The following is a 25,046-nucleotide window of genomic DNA, read 5'->3' as shown; positions in this document are numbered from 1 at the left end:
CACTTGTCTCTTAATGAAAATCATCTATTTCACCACATGAAAGAGTTTTACTACAATATTTCCACACTCACAGAAAAAGGTTTTCCATGACATACGTATAATCCGTTTGACTGCTATCCGGTAGAAAACATGCAGCAAATACAATGATGGCATTCAAGCCATCACCATAGTATCCTGTGGAGTCAAAAATATGTCTCACAAACAGTTCTTAACACAATAGAATTGGCAGGCTTTGTAAGCAATTGAAGCCTCCTATTACCAGTTGCATAATTCAGGGGCAGAGGTATAAGTGTCAAATATGCTAAAGCGAGTTGGGAAACAGACCAATAGCAAATAGCGACATATTTGATAACATTTTAATGAGAGAAGCAACCTGGGAGTCTCAGTGCAAAGTATTCAACAACGCTGAACCACAGACAAAGCTACCTCCACACCTGAATGTCTCATGACATCCTATTTGATGTAAGAATTTTCCAGGTGAACTTTCTAATTTGGAGAATTGATAGCTGCATCCGTTATGAAAGTCCCAATTTAAAGCAATTCTAGAAATTACAAACTCTAATAAGTAAGAAGAGTAAATGGAAAAAATGGAAAAAATAGATGCTAGTCTTGAAAAACTCATAGTTCTGCCATACCTACAAGCTACAAAAATATAGGCCTGTTCCCTCATCAAGCAATCCACAAAATTACTTAAACTTGGATGAAACTGTTAACAGGCTGGCATAGATATACTGCTGATATGAACACTGCCATACATTCCATATCAGGTCTAAATTGCAGCAGTTAAAGACTGAAAAAGAAAGATCTTCTCTTTCAAGACCTTTGTTTTGCTACAAAATAAGAACAAAATCCTAATCTCAGCACATCCAATCCCTTTTCACAACATATTGGTTTAAATGGGATGTAGGGTGAAACAGTAATAGACATCCTTAAAGAATAACCTACAATATCCTCAGTGAATCTGGTCATGCTTGTGATTGCAGATTGTATTAAACCATAATTGTTGAACAAACCACAATGGCTGGATTCACACATCATACGAAGGTACAGAGCAACAATAGCCAGTTTTTCTAATTGAGGATTATGGCTGGTACATTGGAGGTGTGCTGGGCTTAATTAAAAACAAATTAATTAAATAAAATCAATACTATTCTCACATTTTAATTATTTCTCCCTTGGAGACAACTTCTAGAGACTCTGAAGCTGTCCAATTAGCTTTCAGGGGGTATATGCTGCTGTGGTTGTTTACACTTCACCATAAACTATGGTATACAAACCATGGCTGGTTTCACACCACATATTAAGTTCAAAGCAAACAGTCAATATGATGTAATGTTCCTGTAATATAGAGGCCTGTAGTTGTGCCATGAAGACTGAATATATTGTGTTTCTTCTCTCATTTTTTTTCTTTTTTAAGCTCTGTCTTTCTTTTGTAAGTATGAATCAGAGATCTGCAATGGAGCATATTATGCCCAGAATAAAATGATTTAATGACTCATCAAGTCACATATTTCATATGAAAAGTATTCTGCTTTTATAGATACATTATAGAGTCTTCAGTAGCCAAGGAATTCATTCAATAACTCACAACTTCTGTTTTATTCAAAGGAAACATATTCTAAATTTATGTCAGATGTGCAAGACCGTTTACAATTAGGATACTTTCAAATGTTTCTAATTACTCTACATTAATTAATATATCAGATTTTTTTCTGTACCTCCATGAGAAATAACCTTTTTAAAAGGTTCAATTGCTTTCATATCAATCCTCTGCTCCTGGTCTCCAATAACAACAGTTCTCCATAACCTGTTGTCTTCCCGTTCTTCTTCAGCAGTGTATTCTGGGATGGATTCAGATTCTTCTTGAGAAGGTTCTTTAATGGCTGGTTGCTCTTCTGAAATTACAAGAAGAGAGGAGTTAAATAAGCAGTCATTAATATAAGAAAAGCCTGTTTTATCCAGGAACAAAACTGAATTTCTGAGTTCCACTCTGAAATCCATTGTACAATTAACTGAATGACATTATTCTCAAAAATAAGGTCCATGAATAAGTGTTCTTTTCTCACTTTATTGTATAATTTTCTTCTACTAATGCAAATGAATAAACAAAACATTTTAAATAAAAATGTATTTATTGTTATCTTACTTAGTGAAAAAGAAAGGAAAAGGTTTGATAGGTTCTTAAAATTAAAAAAAATTCAAAGTATGTTACCCATTCTACTGCAAGTTTTTCATCTGAGCACTATTAAACAAAAATAAAAAAGCAAAGGAAATCAACCACCAAAACAAAGCAACAATGAAATCCAAGCCAAATAAAAACCAACAATTTGATGCAACTTTACAACATCTGAACAAAAAACTACTTATATTTTCTAAAATTTTCTGATATTAGAGCGAGAAGGAACCCGCGACCCTTTACATGTTGTGCAAGTACAGTTCCAATACCCTCAACCATAAGGATGCTGGGAGTTTAATTCAACAACAACTGGAGGAACATTGGTTGTCCATACATGAACTAGGAGCTCAATAGGCAATGTGTCATTAGTAATCTGTTTTTTGATTGAGTGTTCTGCACCACTCATGTCTGGTATTCCCTTCAATTTCCTACTTTCATCATTTTGAGAAAAATAATTAATTCACACTTTGCAGACAGGACTGCTAGCAAATTTATTCTCAAAATAGTTCAGGGATATTTGAGATGCTGTGATGTAGACACTGCTTTAATTTGTTTGGTATGTAATCGTATAGGAAAGCTGAAACCTCTACTGAACTCTGCTTTAATGATTTAATGTTTTAATGATTCAGCTTGCAAATTAATTTGAGCCATACTGATATTATTTCCGATGAATATATAAACCGAAACATCATTTGCATTAAAAATGCTGGTTTGAATTGAATGTTTATCAATCATGCCCACTAAATCATCTACAATTTGATAACAATTTTTTTTATATATATAGTAACATGTTCTGCTTTTCCTTGGAGCTATTTTATTCTTATACTCAGTGGTGGGATTCAAATATGTGAACAGCTGTGTGGATGCCACTTCCGGAAGTCCATTCTGGGCCTGGGCAACAAAAAATTAGCTACCGGTTCTGCTGAAGTGGTGTGAACCATGTGAATCTCACCACTGCTTATACTGCATATCTGCCTTCTTGAGCTGACAGCTGGGTCCCTAGAGAATTGTAAAATTTCATGTATACACCATGACCCACCCACTCCAATATACACATTTTATTTATTTATGTATTTGGATTTATATACCGCCCCTCTCCGAAGGGACTCATTGACTGTTACCAAATAAAAATCATTACCATGTCCAGCATATTCTAAAGAATCTGCTTCATCTGGTGTGTCAAGATCATCTACATTAATATCAATTTCATCCGGAGTATCCAGGTTATCATCAGAAAGGACAGATCCTTCACTCTGGTCCAAAGAGAGATTGATATTTGGAGCAGTGAGCTTTATCCTTCTGGGATGAGAGCCATTAAGGTCTAGCGAATTGGGAGGTTCTAAATAAGCATGAAAAGAGAAGAACCTCTGTTTTAGATTAAAACTATTACTCTAAACAGCATTTAAATTAATTTGAGGTTTCAAAAATTACTCAGCCTATCTAATAGAAAACAAGAAGCAGGCCTAGATGAAGCGGCATGGATTCACTTAGAATGAAGAGCTTCATGATATGGAAGGAATGAAATACCAAACTGAGTTATCCAATGCCAACGATTTTCTCCCTATTATCAGGATAAATTACACCATTTGTTCTGATAGACTACAATGAACCCATTTTGGAGAGAACAGGAACACAATTCTCTTCGTTAGTAAAAAAAAGAAAAGAAAGAGAGGGGGGGCAATATATGTTTCGATTAGGTGCTTCTCACTGCTACATGTCCTTTGACTGGTATCTGGCCACCACCAGCTACAGCAAGAACCAATGGAAGCAGGCAAAGTGAATCAACACAGCCACTTTACCCTTGCAATGCATGGGCTGCTTCACTGCAGCCTTCATTATCACAAAGCATTCTCATGAATAACTGTACCTAATAATTAATAGAAGATACTGTATTTACAATTTGAATAAGGAAAACATTTCAATAGGAGCAGAATGCTGTTGCCAGCCAACCTGTGTCTATTTTTGTTACTTCTGATAAGGCATCAGTTCCCCTCTAATTAACAGAACAAATATGAAGATTTTATACACAGCTATAAAATGCCCCTTCCCCTGGTGCTAATGGTATACTTTTCCTGAAATATGATTGCTCAAATCCTGGGCAGTTGCCATTTATATCTTCCCCCCTCTTGGATGTAATGCAATGGCTGAGGAATATTCTAATATGTCAAAGACTTCTTTTCTAACTGCTGACACCTAAGGCAGCATTTTAAATTGTGTTGTTTTAACTGATAAATAGAAGCTAAATCTGTACAGGCTGAAGTGAAGAAAGTGCAGTGTAGCTAATTATCATATGCAGCAAGTTCATTTGCGGCCTAATGGAATTAAGCACGGTAGAAAGTGGATGAGAACTGCAAATGATGATCAAGGGAACCATGGAATTAATTAAATATCAAAATTAAACCATTTTTATTCCAAATAAATCAATATTATCACAGTACATTAATAATAATAATAATAATAATAATAATAATAATAATAATAATAATAATAATAATAATAAGAAGAAGAAGAAGAAGAAGAAGAAGAAGAAGAAGAAGAAGAAGAAGAAGAAGAAGAAGAAGAAGAAGAAGAAGAAGAAGAAGTTGGAAGGGACCTTGGAGGTCATCTAGTCCAACCCCCTGCTCAGGCAGGAAACCCTATACAATTTCAGGCAAATGGCTGTCCAGTCTCTTCTTAAAAACCTCCAGTGTTAGAGCATTCACCACATCTGGAGGCAGGTTGTTCCACTGGTTAATTGTTCTAACTGTCAGGAAGTTTCTCCTTAGTTCTAGGTTGCTTCTCTCCTTGACTAGTTTCCATCCGTTGCTTCTTGTCCTGCTTTCAGGTGCTTTGGAGAATAGCTTGACTCCCTCTTCTTTGTGGTAGCCCCTGAGATATTGGAACACTGCTATCATGTCACCCCTCACCCTTCTCTTCATTAAACTACACATACCCAATTCCAGCAACCGTTCCCTATATATTTTAGCCTAATTTATGGATTTAAGGGGGGGGGGTTTAAAATGGAAGAGGAAGAAAAAAAGGAGTGGAGGGAATAACAAGATCACCATCAGTCAATTGCAAAAGGCAGCTTTACTTGGAACAGCTTACATCCTTCAATGATTCCTTCAACACTATCAAATAACAACATCTGTTTATCCCAGGTCCCTAAGGAGGACTGAATACATGGATTAAAAATGCCGAATTCAGTCTAAACATCTGGCCAACTGTGTAACCTACCATAATAATAATGTACCGGTATATTAAGAGCTAGAAATGGCTGTTGAAGAAAGAGAACTTGGAGTAATGGTAAACAGTTCAATTAAAGTATAGACACGATATACACTCAGTGAATAATTAAATGGCTCACAAGACAATAAAATTTTTAAAAAGACAATTAAAATGTAGACTCACCAGGTCTCATCTCTATTGCAGTGGAATCCAGCATGGCCTTATTAAGGATATCCATTCCCGCATCCTCTGGTACCAATCTAAAACTTCAAGACAAACACATATATTGTTGTTTTCTGAATTTGAAGAATCAAAGCACTTTAAGTAAAGATTTAACTGTTCTCAGTTTGCCCAAGGGGAAACAGATGAAGAGACCTGAAGAAGTTTGAAGAGATTTTCACTTTGTTAAAGAATACAGACTTTTTGAGGTGATTAAGTTTCAAAAGAGACTACGCTGTCTCCAAACATGCAAAATCAATTATAATTTTTCTGGCAATGAAAGACAAGTCATGTCTTGGAAAATTCTACTACAAATGAGAATTGTGTTTTGTTCTGAGCTCACAGAATATGCCTGCCAGTTGTTTCTTCCCATCCTTCACTTTGTACAGAAGAATAATAGCATTATTCCAACCGTTATGCACAATTGCAGTCGCCATACAGATCAGATGTTAAACAAGACACACATCCTCTTTACATGCACAATACATCCATATGTCAACATTTCTCCAGCTACACCATCTATACCTGCAGCCTTATCAATTGCAAATCTTGCATGGAACCATACTCGTCTTTTAGTGGAAGCAGCAACCGGCATCCAGACTGCTTTCCTAAATAATGGGCTTTCCAGTTATTTCATGTTACTGTCTGAATGAAAATTCATCTGTGGCATCAAAGTCCACTAAACCCAGATTTAACTTACGAGTTGAGTGTACCTGGATCCAAACTGAAAACTATTGCTGAAGTAAGATCCTAGAACTTTTGTAAATAAATAAGATCACTTTATAAACTTAATAAATTAATGTTTTCAGAGATTTATGCCCACTAGGATTTCGTGATAAAAACTATTACAGATTAAGGGGCACTTTTAGATTAGTGCTAGTTGTTCTTAAGAACCTAAAATCAGCCTTGGATCATGCCCAAGACCCATCTAATCCAACACTCTGTTTGAGGGTAACTCACCAGATGCTTCTGAGAAGTGTGAAGTAGGAGCTGAAGGCTCAATAATTATTAACATCAAAACATATAGGAAAGATACTTACCAAAACAAATGTATTTTTTTTTAAAAGTAAGCAATGCCTTTAGAAGTCTTCTTTGTATGACATACAATACACTCTTTTAACCTCAGCCTCCTCTTTCCTAGTCACCTGCTGTTTTTTAAAGTCCTTAAAAAGTTCTCCTCGCTCAAACAGCCTAATTCTAAAAGCCAATCCTTCCCTTCCATGCTGAAAACTCCACCACCTCTCCAGCTACTTCAAAACCTTTATTTTTTATTATTTTGGAATAATCCAGGGACTATTTAAAAACAAATGATATATAGTGAGTGAAAAAATTACCTGAAATACCCAGAAACTTTAAAAAAAATCCGATCTGTTGTAACACAATTTTTTAAATCTAACTATCCAGGAAAACTGTGAGTCTTTATTTAACTTTTATAAAGTTTTTTCCAAAGACAAGGTGAACAGAGTAAACATAAACAAATAAGCAGATTCTTCCCAAATCAGATTCTTCTAAGTTTCTTTAGCTTATGAATTCTAATGTCACTCCCTTATCTTTTCTATAGAAAATCAAGATGACACCATGTCATAATCATCCACCTGGAAGAAGAAAGAGAAAAGCTAAAGCAAAAAGACAATTTGAATTATTCATGTAGCAAGTAACAATGTATTTTAGAGAGATAAATGTAATTAACTGTTATGCAGAAAAAAGGAAAGTACCTGATATAGGAGAACTATTATAGATGCAAATGCTAGGCTTTTTGGAGAAAATGTTTCGCATAGGTTTAGCTTGTAACAGGAAACTTTTAAGATGCACCATATGCTTGCTGGCCAGGACTCTCAAAGCTCTAGGGACACACTTGATTATATAGTCCTTAGACTAATTTATACACTGCATTTTGTTCTTTAAACATCTCACCTGCTTTGACAATCACAACAACTTATACAAATGCATTTTTCTCAATCTTTCCCTTTCTTTTATTTATTAAATTATTAAATTTATTTATTTATTAAATTTTTATACCGCCCTTCTCCCGAAGGACTCAGGGCGGTGTACAGGGCAATAAATATTAGAAACGAAATACAAAAGTTAAAAAACAATTAAATATTATGCCCGATATATACAGTAATTAAAAAACCAAGTTAAAACCCCAACCCCTAACCCATCAAACCAGGCCAGATTGCTCAAATAAATAAGTTTTTAGATCACGCCGGAAGGAGCGAAGGTCGGGGGCCATCCGGAGCTCAACCGGCAAGCGGTTCCACAGGTCTGGCGCGCCCACAGAGAACGCCCTCCCCCTAGGGGCCACCAATCGACATTCTTTGATCGGAGGCACCCTGAGGAGGCCCTCTCTGTGGGAGCGCACTGGACGGAGGGAAGTTGACGCCGGCCGCAGGTGTTTTATATCATTTACTCTTCCTTTATGCATTTTATTTTCACAATGTGCTTGTCTTTCATTCTCTCTGTATGACCAACCTCTTCAATGTACAGGGAGTCCTCAGTTAATGATCATAACTGTGACATCACATGACCATGACTTGTGATTTCCTACCAGTTTCTTTGCTTATCAGAAGTCAGCAGTGAAGATCACAAACTGCAATCACATGACCACAGGACACTGAGACCATCACAACTGCACATCAATTGCCGAGAGCCCAAAATCAATCATGTGACTCCACTTATAAATCTCCTTGATCATCACTGGCATAACTTTGAATGGCCACTGAACAAGTAGTTGCTAAGAAAGGATTATATGTACTTCTTTCATAATTGTAGTGAATGTAGAAAAACTCCATTTCAAAAGGTTCAGGCACTGAAAATGTTAAGACACTTAATTCATCCAGAAGATGAATCTGAAGAATCAAATACTGAGGAGCCAATCAGAAAGGAGGGTTTCTCCTCTCACATGGAATTTTTTTTATAAGAAAAAAATAATTAGCCTATGAGCCTAGCTAAGTTGAGAAATATCAGGAGTTTTGAACTGAAGAGCCTCATAGCTTAATGGCTAGATTCCATTACTATGGGAGAAGTTCATGGTTTAACTCGATGTCTAATGAGCTTTTGGTAACTCCAATGACTGTCAACCCAGTTACCAGTGCCTTGGTAGCCCAGGTGAACCAGTTAATTCCACAATGACAAATTATGACAGCAGTTTTGATGGAACCACAAGAAAGAAGGCGCTTGCAAAGTACCCAACAAAGAGGGTCGGAGTCATAGCAAGTATAGATTTCAGGAGCTGAACCCATGAAGGTAGAATCCAGTAAGATTCTGTATCTGTCCAAGACAAGCACTACAAGCATGCAAGGTTTATGTCTATACTGTGCAGACTTTTTTCCACTCTCCCAGATGAAAGCCCCTCTTCCACACGAGCATTTTATGAGTAGATGCCATACATGCTCCAGATTTGACTTTTTGAAAAAGGAGATCCCAGCCTAGCTCAGAAGCTAAAGCCACTAGAAATTAAACAAATTCCAGACATGCAGAGCTTCACACCAACATTTAGTCATTCCTAGCCTAAACACCCAGGCTGTTGGTAGAATACAATTGCAAGCTTTAATAGACTGCGGTGCCATAAGGTTAGGTTTAGGGTGAGGCCATGACAAGTTCACTAAATTATCCCTAACTTGCACAAATGCTCTACCTATTGAGTCTAAACAGCCTCCTGTTATAATTAAGAGTATTGATGGCCTCACTATGGAAATATTCTAACATATTTTAGCTTGTTACTCCACAAGGGAAGCTCAGAGCTGGATATATGTTTCCTGAAAAGAATGCACTGTTAACAAGGGTCAAAGCATTCACAGTTTTTAGATGCCTGCATGCATTAGACCTTCTTCCTTTCACATTTACTCCAGAGTCTTACTGTCAGAAAAAAATTCTTCTCTCAGGTCAGAGTTAGTTTTGCATTCAGATACATTCCACCCGCTTCCTTATAATGTAGCTTCAAGATAAACATAATTATATTTATATATCAGTGTTATAAAACTCCAGATGACTACTTAATAGCAGGAAAAAAATTAAGAGGGATAATATCTACTCCAGCTTCAAGTGTTTATCCAGCTTATTGCAGGGCAGTAACAACAGGCCTAAACACTATTATCTAGATAATGAAATAGAATTCAGGATTTTGTTTTGTTTTTTTAAAAAAAATATTTATTTACAGTCCAAATATAACTGCTCAGCAGTATATCAGACAGCAAATATAGAAAGCAATAAACTTGTATAGAAAAGCATTAAACAATTTGTCACTGCGTTTTTATGTGTTTGTCAGCTAAGCACGTTGCAGTCTGCTCTTTGCCAGCTGTGCTGTTATCATTGTAACCATGGTGAGTGTCACACGTTCAACCATGTTTTGGTTTCATGTCTGGCTCTACTACCGTGCACGCATGTCCAAACAAAAGGGTTTTTTTTATTTTTGACTTTTCTTTTTCTCTCTGTGCTGTCTGGTGAGATAGAGCATGTAGTCAGTTACGAGTTTTTCTTTGTTTTTCTGATTAAAGTTTTTACAGTAGAATATGTTTCGGGTTTTCTTTCTTTTTCCTGTTGTGCACCATGTGTCAAATGAACCACGGTTCATCGACCTCTGATACGGAGTTTTTGATTTTCTCCTTTGACATGGTAGCAGAAGATGGTTGTTTTTTACTTTCAAGAGATGCTGATAAGTGTTCAGGCTATTAGTCAGTTAGTTAGGTCAGCGACTGAAGAACACTGTGATTAATTACTGAAATATGCCAAAAAAGAAGAGCAGGAGGAAAGGCAAAAAGGAGGCTCGTTATCAGTCTGATGAAGAGGAGGAGGCCATTTCACAAAGGTGTCTTCCTTCAAGTTTACAGACTCCACTTGCTTCTGCCATGCGTCTTGGAGAAGAAGCTGCAGCCCCTGTCGATGATTTATTTATTTATTTATTTATTTATTTATTTATTTATTTATTTATTTATTTAAATTTCTATACCGCCCTTCTCCCGAAGGACTCAGGGCGGTGTACAGGGCAAATACAATAAAATTACTATATACAAAAGTTAAAAAATTTAAGGTCAGTCACATCGTCTTCTGATTTTACAAGCTCTCAGACAGCCGCCCCAGAAACAGTTCACACTCAAGGGGCCCATGCTGATTTTGAGTGGCTCAGTTACAGACCTAAAGTTCCACTTAGGAAAGATGAAATTCATTATTCTCCTCTTAGCCCTGAACAAACCCTGCATGAGAAGGCCGTGCAAAGTTTTTTTGATCAAATTGAGGCATTTGAACAGGGGCTGCACCAGGCAAAAGCATATGCATCATTGATTAAGCAGCATAAGGGAGACTCTGCTGTGATTCACATCCCAGATTCCGCCATATTGCCTTCTTCTTCCAAGCCAAAGCCACTCCCACAAGTGGGTGTTGTGTCAGACGAACGGGAACAGAAAGCACCTGCATCACAGTCTCATGATGTTGTGCAGGATCAAATGACACACAAGGCTACAGTGATGCCTGAATCTAATGTTATAACACCATCTGCTGGTGAATCTGTTTTACAAGATAGAAATGAATTACTATATGTACTATAGGGGCAAATCCAGAGAATGCAGCACACATTTTCACAGTTGTCTATTAATCAATCATTGCTTCAAGCTGCAACACCTCTTCGAGACGTTGTATCTGTACAAAAGCCAATCCATTCATCAGGAGCTCCAGCCCCTGATGGTGCTAGAATTCCTATTAATACTGCTACTATCCAGGTTCCTGTCCCAGACGGAGCACAGCAACATTCAGCCCAAGTGCAGGTACCACTGGGTTCTCAAATACAAAGGCCAGCGCCATCTGCAGGCCAACTTAATGTTTCAGCTCAAGCGCCAGCGCCTTCTGCTGGCCAGGGTGGAATTGCAGCTCAAGTACAGCCACAACCAGCACTGGTACCAGCGGCAGCCCCAATGCAACTGCCGCAAGTCTTAGCACAGGCGCCACCGGTGCCTCCTGCAGGTCAAGTCCAGATGGCACAACCTGCACAGCCAGTATCTCAAATGCATGTTCCTCAACAGGCATCCTCTATTGTACCACTGGTTGGTGACTCGAAATTGAAGCGGTCAGGATGAAATTACAAGGCATGGGTCAGTGAAGTTGGACTTTTGGATCTAAAGGGGTGTAAGGTGTTCTTGGATTGTGCTGTCTAAAGGGGTGTAAGGTGTTCTTGGATTGTGCTGTCTGCAAAAAATCCAAATCCAAAGCAGCAGCAATTCCAAAGCGTGCTACACGCCTGTCAATATGCATTTTTGATTTGGTACACACTGACATAGTGGGTCCTTTTACACCAACAATTGGTGGTAAAAGATATTTCTTGACAATTGTTGATAATTATTCTAGATATGGATATGTATTTCCTATGAAAGACAAATCTGAGACCTTTCAGATCTTCAAAGACTTTGCCGCTCTTGTCTATACCCAACATGAGGTTAGCATAGCTAGAATTCAGAGTGATCGCGGTGCTGAATTCATGTCTCAGCGTTTTCAGGACTGGATGCATAAGAATGGCATACTACACCAGACCTCAGCTCCTTACACTCCGGCTGAGAATGGAGTGGCAGAACGCAGAAATGGGGTACTGCAAACCATGATGCGTTGCCTCCTTGAAGACGCTAACCTCAGTCTCCCATACTGGGGTGAGGCTATTAAATATGCTAATCATATCAACCATACGTGGAGTGGTGTAATAAATCAGACCCCTTACTTCATGTTATATGGATACAAGCCTGATCTCTCGCATCTCCATATTTTTGGTTCATATGTGTTGGTGAATATTCCTTTAGCTCAAAGAAAGAAAGGAGCTCCTGCAGCAAAAAGAATGAGATTTATGGGTATTGGTGATAATTCAAAATGGAGCAAATATATTGACTCTACTCATGTAATTGTGATTTCCCAATCCGCTACTTTCAAGGAAGATGCTGATTGGTCCAGGATTCATTCTAACGATCCTGGAGTTTATTTTCCTAGAGATGATGCTGCTAATGCCACGCAGCCTGATGCTCAAGATTCACAGGCGAATGTTCCTTCCACGAGTTCTTCTCAACCTACTGTTCCATCTTTGCAAGCCGCCGATGCTGCCACTAGCGATGATGATGAAGACAAGGACGAAACGGAAGAAGAACGGACGGTCATTCTGAGACGTTCCAAGAGGGCCACAAAGGGAATCCCTCCAAAATGGTATTCGTGGCACGTAACGAATGCACCTTTACCTTTTATTTGTAATGTTACGCTTCCTCCTGATAAGTTCACTCAAATCGAACATCTTCCTGAATCTGAGCAAGATAAATGGTATGAGGCAATGCAGGCTGAAATGGACCGTCTAAAGAAACTTCAAGTGTTTACGGCTGCAAGCCCTCCAGCAAACAAGAAAGTTATTGGCACTCGGTGGGTCTACAGAATTAAAAAGAAGCCAAATGGTGAGTCGTTGTATAAGGCCAGACTTGTAGCTCAGGGTTTCGCTCAACGTTATCCTGAGGACTATACAAATACTTACTCACCCACAGTTCGGACTGAGAGTGTGAAAATCGCCTTAGCCACTGCAACTATCCTTGGTTTAGAGGTTTTTCAGTTCGATGTTGAAACGGCTTATCTACATGCTGACCTAGATGAACAAATCTACGTGAAAGGTCCTCCGGGGTTCCAACAACAAGAAGGGGATATGTGGTTTCTACACAAACGTCTTTATGGTCTGAAACAGTCTGGTTTAATGTGGTACTTATGTCTTACTGACAAACTAAATTCAATGGGCTTTATTAAGTCCGAAACAGACAAATGCATGTTTACTAAGAGATCTGATAATGGGTATGAGATAGTTCTTGTTTATGTTGATGATATTGTGTATATTGGTCCAAATAAGCAGATGAGTGAGAATTTTGCTAAAGCTTTACAAAAGTATTTCACGTTGAAGCCTTTAGGATATATTAATACTTATTTGGGTGTTCAGGTTGTCAAAACTCAGAAGGGGTTTAGTCTTACACAAGAAGATAAAATTGAACAACTGTTGCATCACTGCAACATGAAGGATGCTAAGACAGTGAGTATACCCATGCAAACCAATTTTCACAACTTGGCACATGAACCAAGTCCTGAGTTCGAAGATCAAACACTTTATCGCTCAATAATTGGGTCGCTGCTGTATATTAGTAGTTGGACTAGACCCAACATTGCACTTAGTGTTAATCTCTTATCACGACACATAGGCAAGGCAAAACAGTTTCATTGGACATGTGTTAAAAAATTATTGAGATACTTAAAACACACTAAAAACATAAAGTTATTATTAGAACTGACACATACTGATTATGCAGAGTTATGTTGTTATGCAGATTCCAATTGGGCGAGCAATAAGAAATCTCGTAAGAGTACTTCAGGTTATATGATATTCTTGAATGGATGTCCTGTGTACTGGCATGTGCGTAAACAGAATTTTGTTTCTTGTTCATCTACTGAAGCTGAATATGCTTGTGTTTCAGATGCATGTAATTCTCTAACATGGTTTGATGCTTTAGTCGCAGATATCTGGACACATCCGATTCGACCGATCACTGTGATGGAAGATAACGAATCTGTGGTTTATATATCTGAAACACGGTTTACAGGGTCAAGGTCTAGACACATTGACATCCGTTATCAAAATATAAGACAAGTAGTTAAACAGGGTTTTGTGGAATTGCAGTATGTGCCTACACATGATCAGATTGCTGATATGCTTAACAAGCCACTTCCTGCAGCCCAGCATGAGTATCTGCGTAAGAAAATGTGTCTTATCTGAGTTCTGCTTTACTGACAAAGAAGGGGTTGTCACTGCGTTTTTATGTGTTTGTCAGCTAAGCACATTGCAGTCTGCTCTTTGCCAGCTGTGCTGTTATCTTATCATTGTAACCATGGTGAGTGTCACATGTTCAATCATGTTTTGGTTTCATGTCTGGCTCTACTACCGTGCGCACATGTCCAAACAAAAGTTTTTATTTTTTTTATTTTTGACTTTTCTTTTTCTCTCTGTGCTGTCTGGTGAGATAGAGCATGTAGTCAGTTACGAGTTTTTCTTTGTTTTTCTGATTAAAGTTTTTACAGTAGAATATGTTTCGGGTTTTCTTTCTTTTACCTGTTGTGCACCATGTGTCAAATGCACCACAGTTCATCGACCTCTGATACAGAGTTTTTTATTTTCTCCTTTGACACAATTAATGCGAAAAAATCACCAAGTAGATTCCATAAGCCATAAGTAACTATTGTTAGAAATTTGGCAACCTTTTTTTGAAAGAGCTGAAGCCTGATCTTGCAGGAGGAAAAGTGTCTCCTGTTCCAAAAAACAACTAAGGCTGATTGGATAATTAAGATTTTTTTAAAACAATTAGTACTGTGAATTCTGGTCTCCATTTAGTATATAGCAGGCACTCTAACAATGTGAAAAACAAAGTCAAGCATTTTAAATGATCATATTCAAATATGGCTTTCATAGGGAATGTAAGGTATCTGCCAACTGCCACCCTAATAGGTAATTTGCCAATTTGGGTCAAAGAAGAAAGCCTCCAATGTGAAATGCATAGGATATTTAAACAGAATCTATAAATGGAACAAAATGTAGGGATATTTGAACAAAATATAAATAGAAAATTCTGCTTCTCTCTTTGAAGATCTAGAAAATGAAAGGTTTTGGAACAAAGAGAAATTGTTTAGTCTTACTGTTGCTTTCTTTCTTTTTGTAATTGGCTTCTGCACCAGAGAAATCTCACACAAGCGTGGGAAACATGTTCATGGATGGGATGTACTGAAGGAGGGAATAAGGAAGTGTACAGGAATGATTGATGTCTTCCTTATGATGTAATGGCTCTGTTGTCTGATTTTCATTGGCTAACAAAGTTTATAAAGCAATGCTACCAATTTTCTAAGGTGTGGCACTTCTGGACGTAACTCTGCCAGCGTTCCAGACTCTTGGCCACCCAGCTGCTTAATTTGATCAAATAAAGTGCTGCTTGATCAAAAAGTCTCCGCTTGGGTTATCTGACTAGATAGATAGGCTATCTCAAAGTAAGGGACTGGGACCTTACAATCCTAAATCTTCTGCTTTAGACTAGCTATAGTTTTGCCAGAAATAACAGCTAGGATCAAGAAAATGAGCTGAAGTAATAATGATTTGTTTTCTTAAGAATGAATAAATCCTAATGAGGGAAGGTAAACCAAGGATGTTCTCCAAAGTTGTTTTGGCCAGGGACGCGGTGGCTCAGTGGGTTAGGGCGCTGAGCTTGTCGATCAGAAGGTCAGCAGTTTGGCGGGTCGAATCCCGAGTGCCGCGTAACAGAGTGAGCGCCTGTTACTCGTCCCAGCTTCTGCCCACCTAGCAGTTCGAAAGCACGTAAAAATGCAAGTAGAAAAATAGGGACCGCTCCGGTGGGAAGGTAACAGCGTTCCGTGCGCCTTTGGTGTCTAGTCATGCCGGCCACATGACCACGGAGACGTCCTTGGACAAGCGCTGGCTCTTCGGCTTTGAAACGGAGATGAGCATCGGCCCCTAGAGTCGGAAACGACTAGCACGCATGTGCGGGGGAACCTTTACCTTTTACCTTTATGACAAAATAGACTCCACATGTCCTGAAAAAGATACAGCTAACTCTAATTGAATAAGAGAGTTAAGAGCAGAATGTAAAAAGTGGGTTATTACCTTTAAGTATTTATATTGAATAATTCCTAAGCTGGAAGTATCCCTATAGATACTCATATAGAACCTGAAAGATTATTAGGATAGAACAAAACATGATAGTTTTTCCCCCCCTTACTATATAAGCCCAGCCGTTGTGATTCACAAAACATGTTTTATGACTTAGCATTATAGGGGAATCAAATTAAAAATGGATAACAAGCCATGGCTTAGTAAAATGTGTGAATCTAAATGCAGTTTCATGCTAAATGTTATTTCTAAATAATGTTGTTTCTAAATAATCTATTGTGGCCTGATTTGCTAGGCCCATATGGATGGATTCATACATTGCACTTTGCCGAAACCAAACAATTTAGGACTCAGCAACACAATATACCTCTAGCCTATGTAAGAATAAATCTTATGTGAATCTTTTACAATGAGTGGAATCTCATAAAATATCATTTTGGTAAGGCTTATTCCAAGGTGCAAGGTTAAAGCCTTCATTCTCATTGCCGGCAGAAAATGTGCTATGCAGATTTTTTCTCTCAAACTGAAATCCTGGATATGTTTACTTAAATGAAAGTACAGTAGACTTTACTTCTGCATGAACGCGCATAGATCTGTTATTCACTCTAGAGCAGATTTGCACAACATGCTAGACTAGACTGATGAGGTTATATAACTGGCTCAGCATAATATAGAAACCCTAGTATAGTCTTAATACACTGTGCAAACTAAGACATGCTACACCTTATCTTTGTTTTATGCATAGCATGCAATGTGAATGCAGCAATATTATATTAAACTCTGTTTAGATTTTATTTTTAAACAGATTATGTATATACTTTTTATATTTTTTATTTATATTTTATATTTTAGTGTTACAGGCTATCTGTGTAAAACATAGCCAGTTTAGATTTTAGCATGTTGAATAAATCTACTCCTTAGTACAATGTTTATCCTAATAACTAAAGTGAAACAACATTCAAAAGTGAATAGCTATCAATGCCCTCTCAACCATGGTGGCCTAGTTTAATACAGCAGTGACAACCTAAATCTGATTTTGCTATCACAACCTCATAGCATCAGAGGGTGGGAAATGAGAGCCGCACAACATGGGCGTTGTAGTATGGTTGTACTAAATAAATAACCTGGGTTTTCTTGTATTTTAATTTGATTTTATTCTCCTCTCTTAACTGATATTAATAGTTTATCAAACCATTGAAGATTGGATTGTAGAAAGTTCTTTATTCTGCTACTGGATGAATTGATGGATAATTTCTAGCATTCCTAAAGATTCCTAAACTGCAAGATAAAACTATCTCTGCTCTCCAGGTCAGGATAGGATAGGACCATATTTATCTTAACAGAATGTCTGTAGTTTGTCTTCTAATAACAGAGAACTTGTTGGCACCTGGTTTCTCCCGGGAGTTAGGTAACTTTATGATGTTTTTCCTTCATTGACATGCTAATTTTACGCCTCTACAGTCTTTAGAAGGCCTACTCTTTAGAAGGCCAGATCCTGAAGCTAAAACTCAAATACTTTGGCCACCTAATGAGAAGGAAGGACTCACTGGAGAAGAGCCTAATGCTGCGAAAGATTGAGGGCAATAGAAGAAGGGGACGACAGAGAATGAGGTGGCTGGATGGAGTCACTGAAGCAGTAGGCGTGAGCTTAAACGGACTCCAGAAGGCCTGGAGGAACGTTGTCCATAGGGTCACGATGAGTCGGACACGACTTCGCAGCTAAGAACAACAACAGTCTTTAGAGCTCATTTAAATGAACATATATGGTATTATGGAATACAAATATGTAACGTGTTTAACTTCGTGTAACTGATTTCCTGTGCAAAGGGCAGAATGCCTTTCTCCTGTCTATCAAATTTTCTTTTGTATTTTCCTTTGATTTGTTAACTATAAAAGAGAAAGTAATTTGAGGCTCTTGGTGCCCTCTTTGAATGAGAAGAATCTGTTTTATCAAAACTACTTAGAATAAATTATAATAAAACGATCTTCCTGCCTCAGTCTGCTTTATTAGAATCTGTGCATGCAAGGCATTAGCCTAGGGGAAGATTTGGCTATCACTATTAAGTTGCCATTCCAAATTGTGATCACTAAACAAGGACCACCTATAATAGAACAATCTAGACCCATCCAAAGCAGCCATTAGGACTTAAAAAGAATGACTTTGAAGGAAACAGTTTACTTTTAATGCTTACAAAATAAAATGAAATCCTAATATCTCTCCCTCCCTCATGATTCTGCGTTGCATGAGAAAAGCACATCTTCCTTCCCTTATTCTTACCACTTTCTACAGAGGGACAATCGAGAGCATCCTGTCATACAGCATCAGAATCTGGTTTAGAAGCATCACTACTTCAGACAGGAAGGCAGTGCAGAGAGTGATGAGGATGGCGGAGAAGATCATTGGCAGTTCCCTCCCTCCCATCCAGGACATAGCACATAAGCATTGCTTGAGCAGGGTCCGCAGGATTGTCTGGGACCCTACACATCCTCTTCACGACCTGTTTTCCTTGTTATCTTCTGGGAGAAGGCTCCATGGTATCCGAAGCAGAACATCCAGATTCAGTCACAGTTTTGTTCCATACAGTATTAACCTTGTGAACTCTAAAGCTTCTTCCTTCCATTATGTATTCAAGATGGACAGTGATTAATATTTATATGTTACTTATATGTAAGAGTGTAGGTAGTCTATACATATGTTGTATATAGTATGTTTACATGTGTGTTGTGTATGTGTACACTTTGAGAGCAAGCAACTAAATTTCATTTTTAATGTGTGCCATTGTGCCTACAGTAAAAAATGACAATAAAGGTTATCTCTCTCTCTCTCTCTCTCTCTCTCTCTCTCTCTCTCTCTCTCTCTCTCTCTCTCTCTCTCTCTCTCTCTCTCTCTCTCTCTCTTAATCACCCCTAGAGATCTGTGTGGATTAACTTCCTGCATCCTATAAAATGTTACCTCACAAATATTTGGTGGAGGAATTTAGATTCCTTTATTTCCTTTTCCATAGTAAACTGCTATGCTCCATAAAAATTAAAAAGGGCAAAAGCCTCTATCAAACTCCTCCCTGTTTAATTTCAAAGGAAGGATAGCCGTGTTTTTCTCAGAGTTAGTCATGGCCAACTAATCTTATTAGAGATCCATAGCTATTAATACCACCCTATGTTGAGCCAAAGTAAATTGCCTCCTGCACTTCTGCTTTCTTAATAACTTCCTGGCAGAACTCATATTTTACGTGTTGATAAATGGTGGACATTTAATCATGGTTGTTTTGCTATTTCCTTCTTTTAAAATAAATGGCTTTTTACAGCATTCTACTTTTATAATGATACAGGTGCACCTAGTTTCCTTTTTTTTCTTGCTACATTAGCATAGCAAGTTTTTGTCACCAGAATATATTGCACAAATATTGTGCCTCTCTCAACATCTATCATTAAAATTTTCAGTACTGTGATATAAATTTAAAAATCTATTTACTTCACTGTTTTCAACATTTGGATTCACATTGCTAAGCATTCTTTATGAGAAATTATTTCTTTGCTTTTCTCTGTTAAATGGTTCAAGCAAGGTTTGGAGAGAGCCACTTTGGCATAATGATTAAATCACCACATTAGAAACCACAAGATTATGAGTTCTAATTTTAGACATGAAGCCTTCTGGGTGATCTTGGACCAGTCACTCTCTGTTAGCCCTAGGAAGAAGGAAATGACAAACTTTTCTGAAAATGCTGCAAGAAAATTTCAGAGATTATACCTCTTTTACTTACAGCTTACATTAGAATCATGTGACTAGAACTAATTAATCTGATAACCTACAGGGAGATATAATTCACTAGATACGAAATATTTCATTTGATGAACTTGTCTCACACCTACATAGCTACACACACACACAGCAACTTAATTAACAAATTATAATTAAAGAATTACATCTAAAGAATAAGAGCTAGTTTGGTGTAAGGGTTAAGGAGCCAGATTAAAAACTGGGACACTGTGACTTCTAGTGCTACCTCAGGCATGAAACCAACTGGATGTTTTTGGCCCAGGCGAACTACTTGCAAACAATTTGCCAAGAAAATTTCAGGGACTAGTCCAAGGAATCCTGACTTGAATCTGTCCCCTCCCACAAAATTGTAAAAAAAAATGCCTTACCTTGGACATATTTCTTAGCATGGACATTTTAAGTCATGTTTCGGCATCCACAATCAATTGCTGTAGTAGGAAAGCTGTTTAAACACATATTTTATACACCACACAATATGGTATGTAAATATTGTCTGCTAATGTTTGAACAACAGCTGAAGGAGAGAAAAATCATAACTAATAATGATTGCTATTTTTGACTTGCTGATAATCTAACGGAGACTTTTCCAAACTTGGCATTCTGCTCATATTTTAGGCTTCAAGTCCCACAATACCAACAAGAACTGCCAAATGGCCACACTGCCTGGGAAACTATGGGTGCTGTAGTGTGACAGAAGGCACCAGATTGAGGAAGGGCGGCCTAAGGCTTTTCTGCTCAAGAACTTTCAAGCAGCTTGCCTCCTCTGTGTAGAAACCTGCTGGAAATGAAGCTTCCTTAAGAAATCCTTATCCTGACTTGTATACCTTCCTTTATCTTGGCCAGAATGATGGCTTGATATTGTGTATGGACAGGGTTTATTTTATCACCAACCTTGACTAGCACATTTCTGAGTTTAGGGAGGGAGGGAGGGAGGGAGGGAGGGAAGGAAGGAAGGAAGGAAGGGAAGGAAGGAAGGAAGAAGAAAGAAAGAAAGAAAGAAAGAAAGAAAGAAAGAAAGAAAGAAAGAAAGAAAGAAAGAAAGAAAGAAAGAAAGAAAGAAAGAAAGAAAGAAAGAAAGAAAGAAAGAAAGAAAGAAAGAAAGAAAGAAAGAAAGAAAGAAAGAAAGAAAGAAAGAAAGGTTTATGATGTTTAATTATTTATTCAACTTATATGGTACCCATCTCTCCTGGTGCTGACTCTAGGTGGCTTTTAATCATTAAAAAGCTGATAAAACATTAAAACAATAACTAGTAAGATTACAGATAGCTTAAAATTAACAAAGATGGGGGAAGGGAACAAAATGCATAGGTGGGATCATATGTTTGTCTGTTAACCTCCAGCAGAATGATGCACCCCCAATAGGGCTCCAAGCCAGCTGGCAAAGCCAGGTCTTCAGGCCCTTTGGGAGGCCAAAAGGGGTGTGTGGATCTCACCTTTGGGAGTGAGGTGGTGGCATAATGTTCCAAGGGCAGGAGTGATGGCAGAAAAGGCTTTTGTCCTGGTCTCTGTCAGCTGGAATTCCTTAACTGTCAAGGTCCGTAGCATACCTTTTCTGCCAGCATGAGTGTGGTGGGCCAATTCCTTTGGGGTGAGACAGTTCTTCAGATAGCCTGGACCCATGCCATGAAGGAATTTAAAAGCAAGAACCAACATCTTGAATTGGACCTGGACCACACTAGTCTGCCATAACAACATTGGGGGGGTTAACTTTGGGATGAATGGATAGACAGACAGATAGATAGATGATCAATAAACCAGCATTAATTAGGCATGAAAGGAATCTTACTGAATTAACTATATTAGCTTTAGGTAATACTCCATGGATTGATTTAAAACTCACATGGTTAATTGACTACAATGGCTTTAATTTCTCATTAAGTAGTAGTGTAATTTAGAAAAAGTAATCACTCACAAGAAGAAACATTTTCCTAAGTTTTCAGTAGAGAAATGTTTTCCTTAGTTTTCAGTCGAGACATAGATCATATTTCCTTATCTTAGAACAAAATCCATAATCTATTTCATCTCACGAAAGAACAAATATTAATTTGTAAAAGGGAATTTCAAGCTTCCGCTATCGCAAGCATTGGTGCTTAAAAAAGCAAAAAAATTATAATTTGCTTGCTGATTAATTGTAGGTAATTTTAGTTGATTAAATTGTTTAATCAGTACAGGTAATTATAACTATGTATATTTCTAAAATTATTCAAAGTGCTTTAGACCTCAGTGCCTCTGGGCTAATCATGAAAGTAGCCTGATTTTATTCAGACTTTCACAGGGTCTGAGGGGAAAAATGATATTTTAAAGAGTCACATTAACCTTAATGAGTGGATTACTTAAATCATCAACATATTTTTCAGGCATGCACAGAAGCTTGAAAAAAGATGGGTTGTTTAATGAACATCAGAGAAGCACTGCAATTGTGCCAGAGCCAAAGTTTTTCAAAACCATTTTCAAATAGTTTATTAGAATCGTTGACCAATATTTTATACAAATCAAAAATTGTTAAGTTCCAAGAAAATTAAGAACCAAAGAAAAAGTAATATATATAAAGTATACCTTAAAAAGGTTTCAATGCCATTCTGTATTCAGTTAAGTGATGATGAATGCAATATTGGAAGACGTGAAAGACCAAGTTAGGAATAGATCATTATGATGAAAATCTATCTATGTGGTCACCATCAAGTCAAAAAAATGACTTGATAACACATAATAAGTCAATCCAAAAAAATCCACATAACATTTTAAAACTCTGAAGCTAGAGAGAATTGGGCAGAGAAAATAACCTTTTTCCATTTTATCAGTCAGTAATTGTATTGGATTGAAAGTTCTTTTTATAGAAAGATTCCTTCTGTAAAAGACTATTTATTCTTTCACCTTCGTCAAGAATCAATCACAGGTAATCCTCAAGTTTCAGTAGTTCACTTAGTGACCATTTGAAGTTACAACATAATCCCCCCCAAGTACTTATGACACAGTCGTGAAGTTACAAATGTTGCATCACCATGGCAGTCATTCACTCTTATGAACAACTGCAGAGGCACTGCAACACTCGCCCTGCCTATTTCCCCCATCCCCAGGTCTCCACAGGCCCTGGCCCTGTGGATAGTCATCTTGCAAAGATCTAGGCCTGCTTTCGTGCTTCAGGCCTTTGGTACATTTGCAGAGAATGGCCTCAAGTACCGGGAGATCTCGTACTACTGATTCACATGATCTAACGGTACATTAGACCTCCGTTCTCTGCAAACGAAGGCCTGGACAAGATCTGAGGCAAAAGGCTCTGCAAGCACCAAAGCCTCCCCTCTGTTTGCAAAGCTTCTTGCCATCTTTGCAAAAAGCCTTTGGCACCAAGAACAAAGGCCAGGAGGGGCGCACATGTCCCTCCCGGCCTCCCTTCTCAGTGACAAACACCTTGAGGAAAAGCCTTTGCCACCATAAACGGAGGCCTGGAGAGATGCATGCGCCCTTCTAGCCTCCGTTCTTGGGGGCAAAGGCTTTTTGCAAAGATGATTGGAGCCTATAGGGATGCAATCTCTCATCCTCGCATGCCTCAGCAAGCCTTTGTTCAAGGCAAAACTGAGACAGAGAGGCTGGAGAGGAGACAGCCCCCTTGAACATTGAGATCTAGGTAAGATAAGCGACCCAGTCGAGCAGGATGGGGGGAGGGGGAAGCATGAGATATCTTAGTGGGTTAGGGGCGACCTTGGGTAGTCGGAAGCACTAACCTCCCCATAGCCTTTCCCATCCTGAGATACAATTAGCAGATGCGTGGGTGAAAGCAGGGAGTGAACATGTTCAAGTTACGTGATTCACTCCTATGAATCATTGGGTTATGAATGTAATTGGCAGGCTCCATTACATTCGTAACTCGAGGATTACTTGTATTAGAAGTTGATGTTAAATGTTATATGTTATAAAAGTTAGGCCACTGACTCATCCACAAAACTATAATATTCAAAGTATTAGCAGCAATTGAGGCACCATGGCAGAGCTCATAGCACTATGTTGCACCATCCTCCATTACAGAACTGAAGCAAATGAAACAAATATTGATTTAGATGTAGTTTTAACAGGTTAATGCAGCCTAATGAGTGTAAACTGTCACTGGAGATGTAATTTTAAATCAAGGATATTGACATTAAAAATCCTCAGGTGACAAAAATGTACATTTTTTTGAAGGGAGGAAGGATCAAAAAGTAAGAGATATCAGAACTGAGGACATGAACAATTAACCAGTCAAACCTTAGCAACAGCATTTTTATGGATTCTAAGTGGGTCAAATTGGGATTTACAAAATCTAAAAATATGGTGGCTATGAGACAGGAATTTCAAAGAGATGGAGCTGCATCAGTAGAAGGGAACTATGTGTTATACACAGTTTTCATTAGTTGAACGTTAATGGAATTTACTAAAGAAAAAGAATTATTGATGGGAAAACTGCTTATTTACTACTGTGTAACATTGTGTAAATTTTCTAACCTCTGGACTTAATACAAGCAAGAACTCAAAAAAAACCCTGTACTGTATATTCCAGAAAAGTCATTTATACTTATTCTTGATAGCCTGGGAAGAACTACAAAGGTTTCATTTTTCTCATCAAGCATAGAAGACACTTAGCTTTTCTTCAGAAACAACACAAAGGGATAAAAGAAAATGAGGAAGAGGATTCCATGAAAACATAGTCAACTTCCTAGGCATTTTTATACGCAATGCTTTATCCAAAGAAGCACTAAAGATCACACCTGCACGCACACACTGTTTCATTGGAAGGTCGTTCTTAATGGTTTTATAAGCTCCTTCCTTTTCAAGCAGCCTCATGAGGCAAAACATTACAAGTTCCATCTTATAGACTCAAGAGAACAAATGAGCTGTGCAGAGTACATGGCTGATGTGAGAGTTACAGTAAAACACAGCTCCAAACAATCACATCAACCTCTTGCGGCTTAAGAAAGCACAGCAAAGATCCTCCTGTTCCTCTATTTCTATTAAATCCTTCTATTAAGCAT

General features: G+C 38.0%; 1 protein-coding gene across 1 annotated transcript in view; it reads right to left on the bottom strand.

The window, feature by feature from the left end:
* The window catches only part of PRUNE2 (prune homolog 2 with BCH domain), a gene marked incomplete at both ends in the record, with an annotated part of 119,622 nt that overhangs the window by 12,842 nt on the left and 81,734 nt on the right, over window positions 1-25,046 (bottom strand). The window contains 4 exons of the mRNA XM_081320566.1: window positions 72-174; window positions 1,719-1,895; window positions 3,315-3,515; window positions 5,567-5,643. Of these exons, the coding sequence (XP_081176692.1) occupies window positions 72-174; window positions 1,719-1,895; window positions 3,315-3,515; window positions 5,567-5,643 (558 nt within the window). The remainder of the gene's footprint in view (window positions 1-71; window positions 175-1,718; window positions 1,896-3,314; window positions 3,516-5,566; window positions 5,644-25,046) is intronic.

The sequence above is a fragment of the Vipera berus genome (assembly GCF_964194415.1).
Source record: "Vipera berus genome assembly, chromosome: 2".
Taxonomy (NCBI): domain Eukaryota; kingdom Metazoa; phylum Chordata; class Lepidosauria; order Squamata; family Viperidae; genus Vipera; species Vipera berus.
Note: the sequence above shows the minus strand (reverse complement) of the source record. Positions and strands in the feature narration are given on the sequence as shown.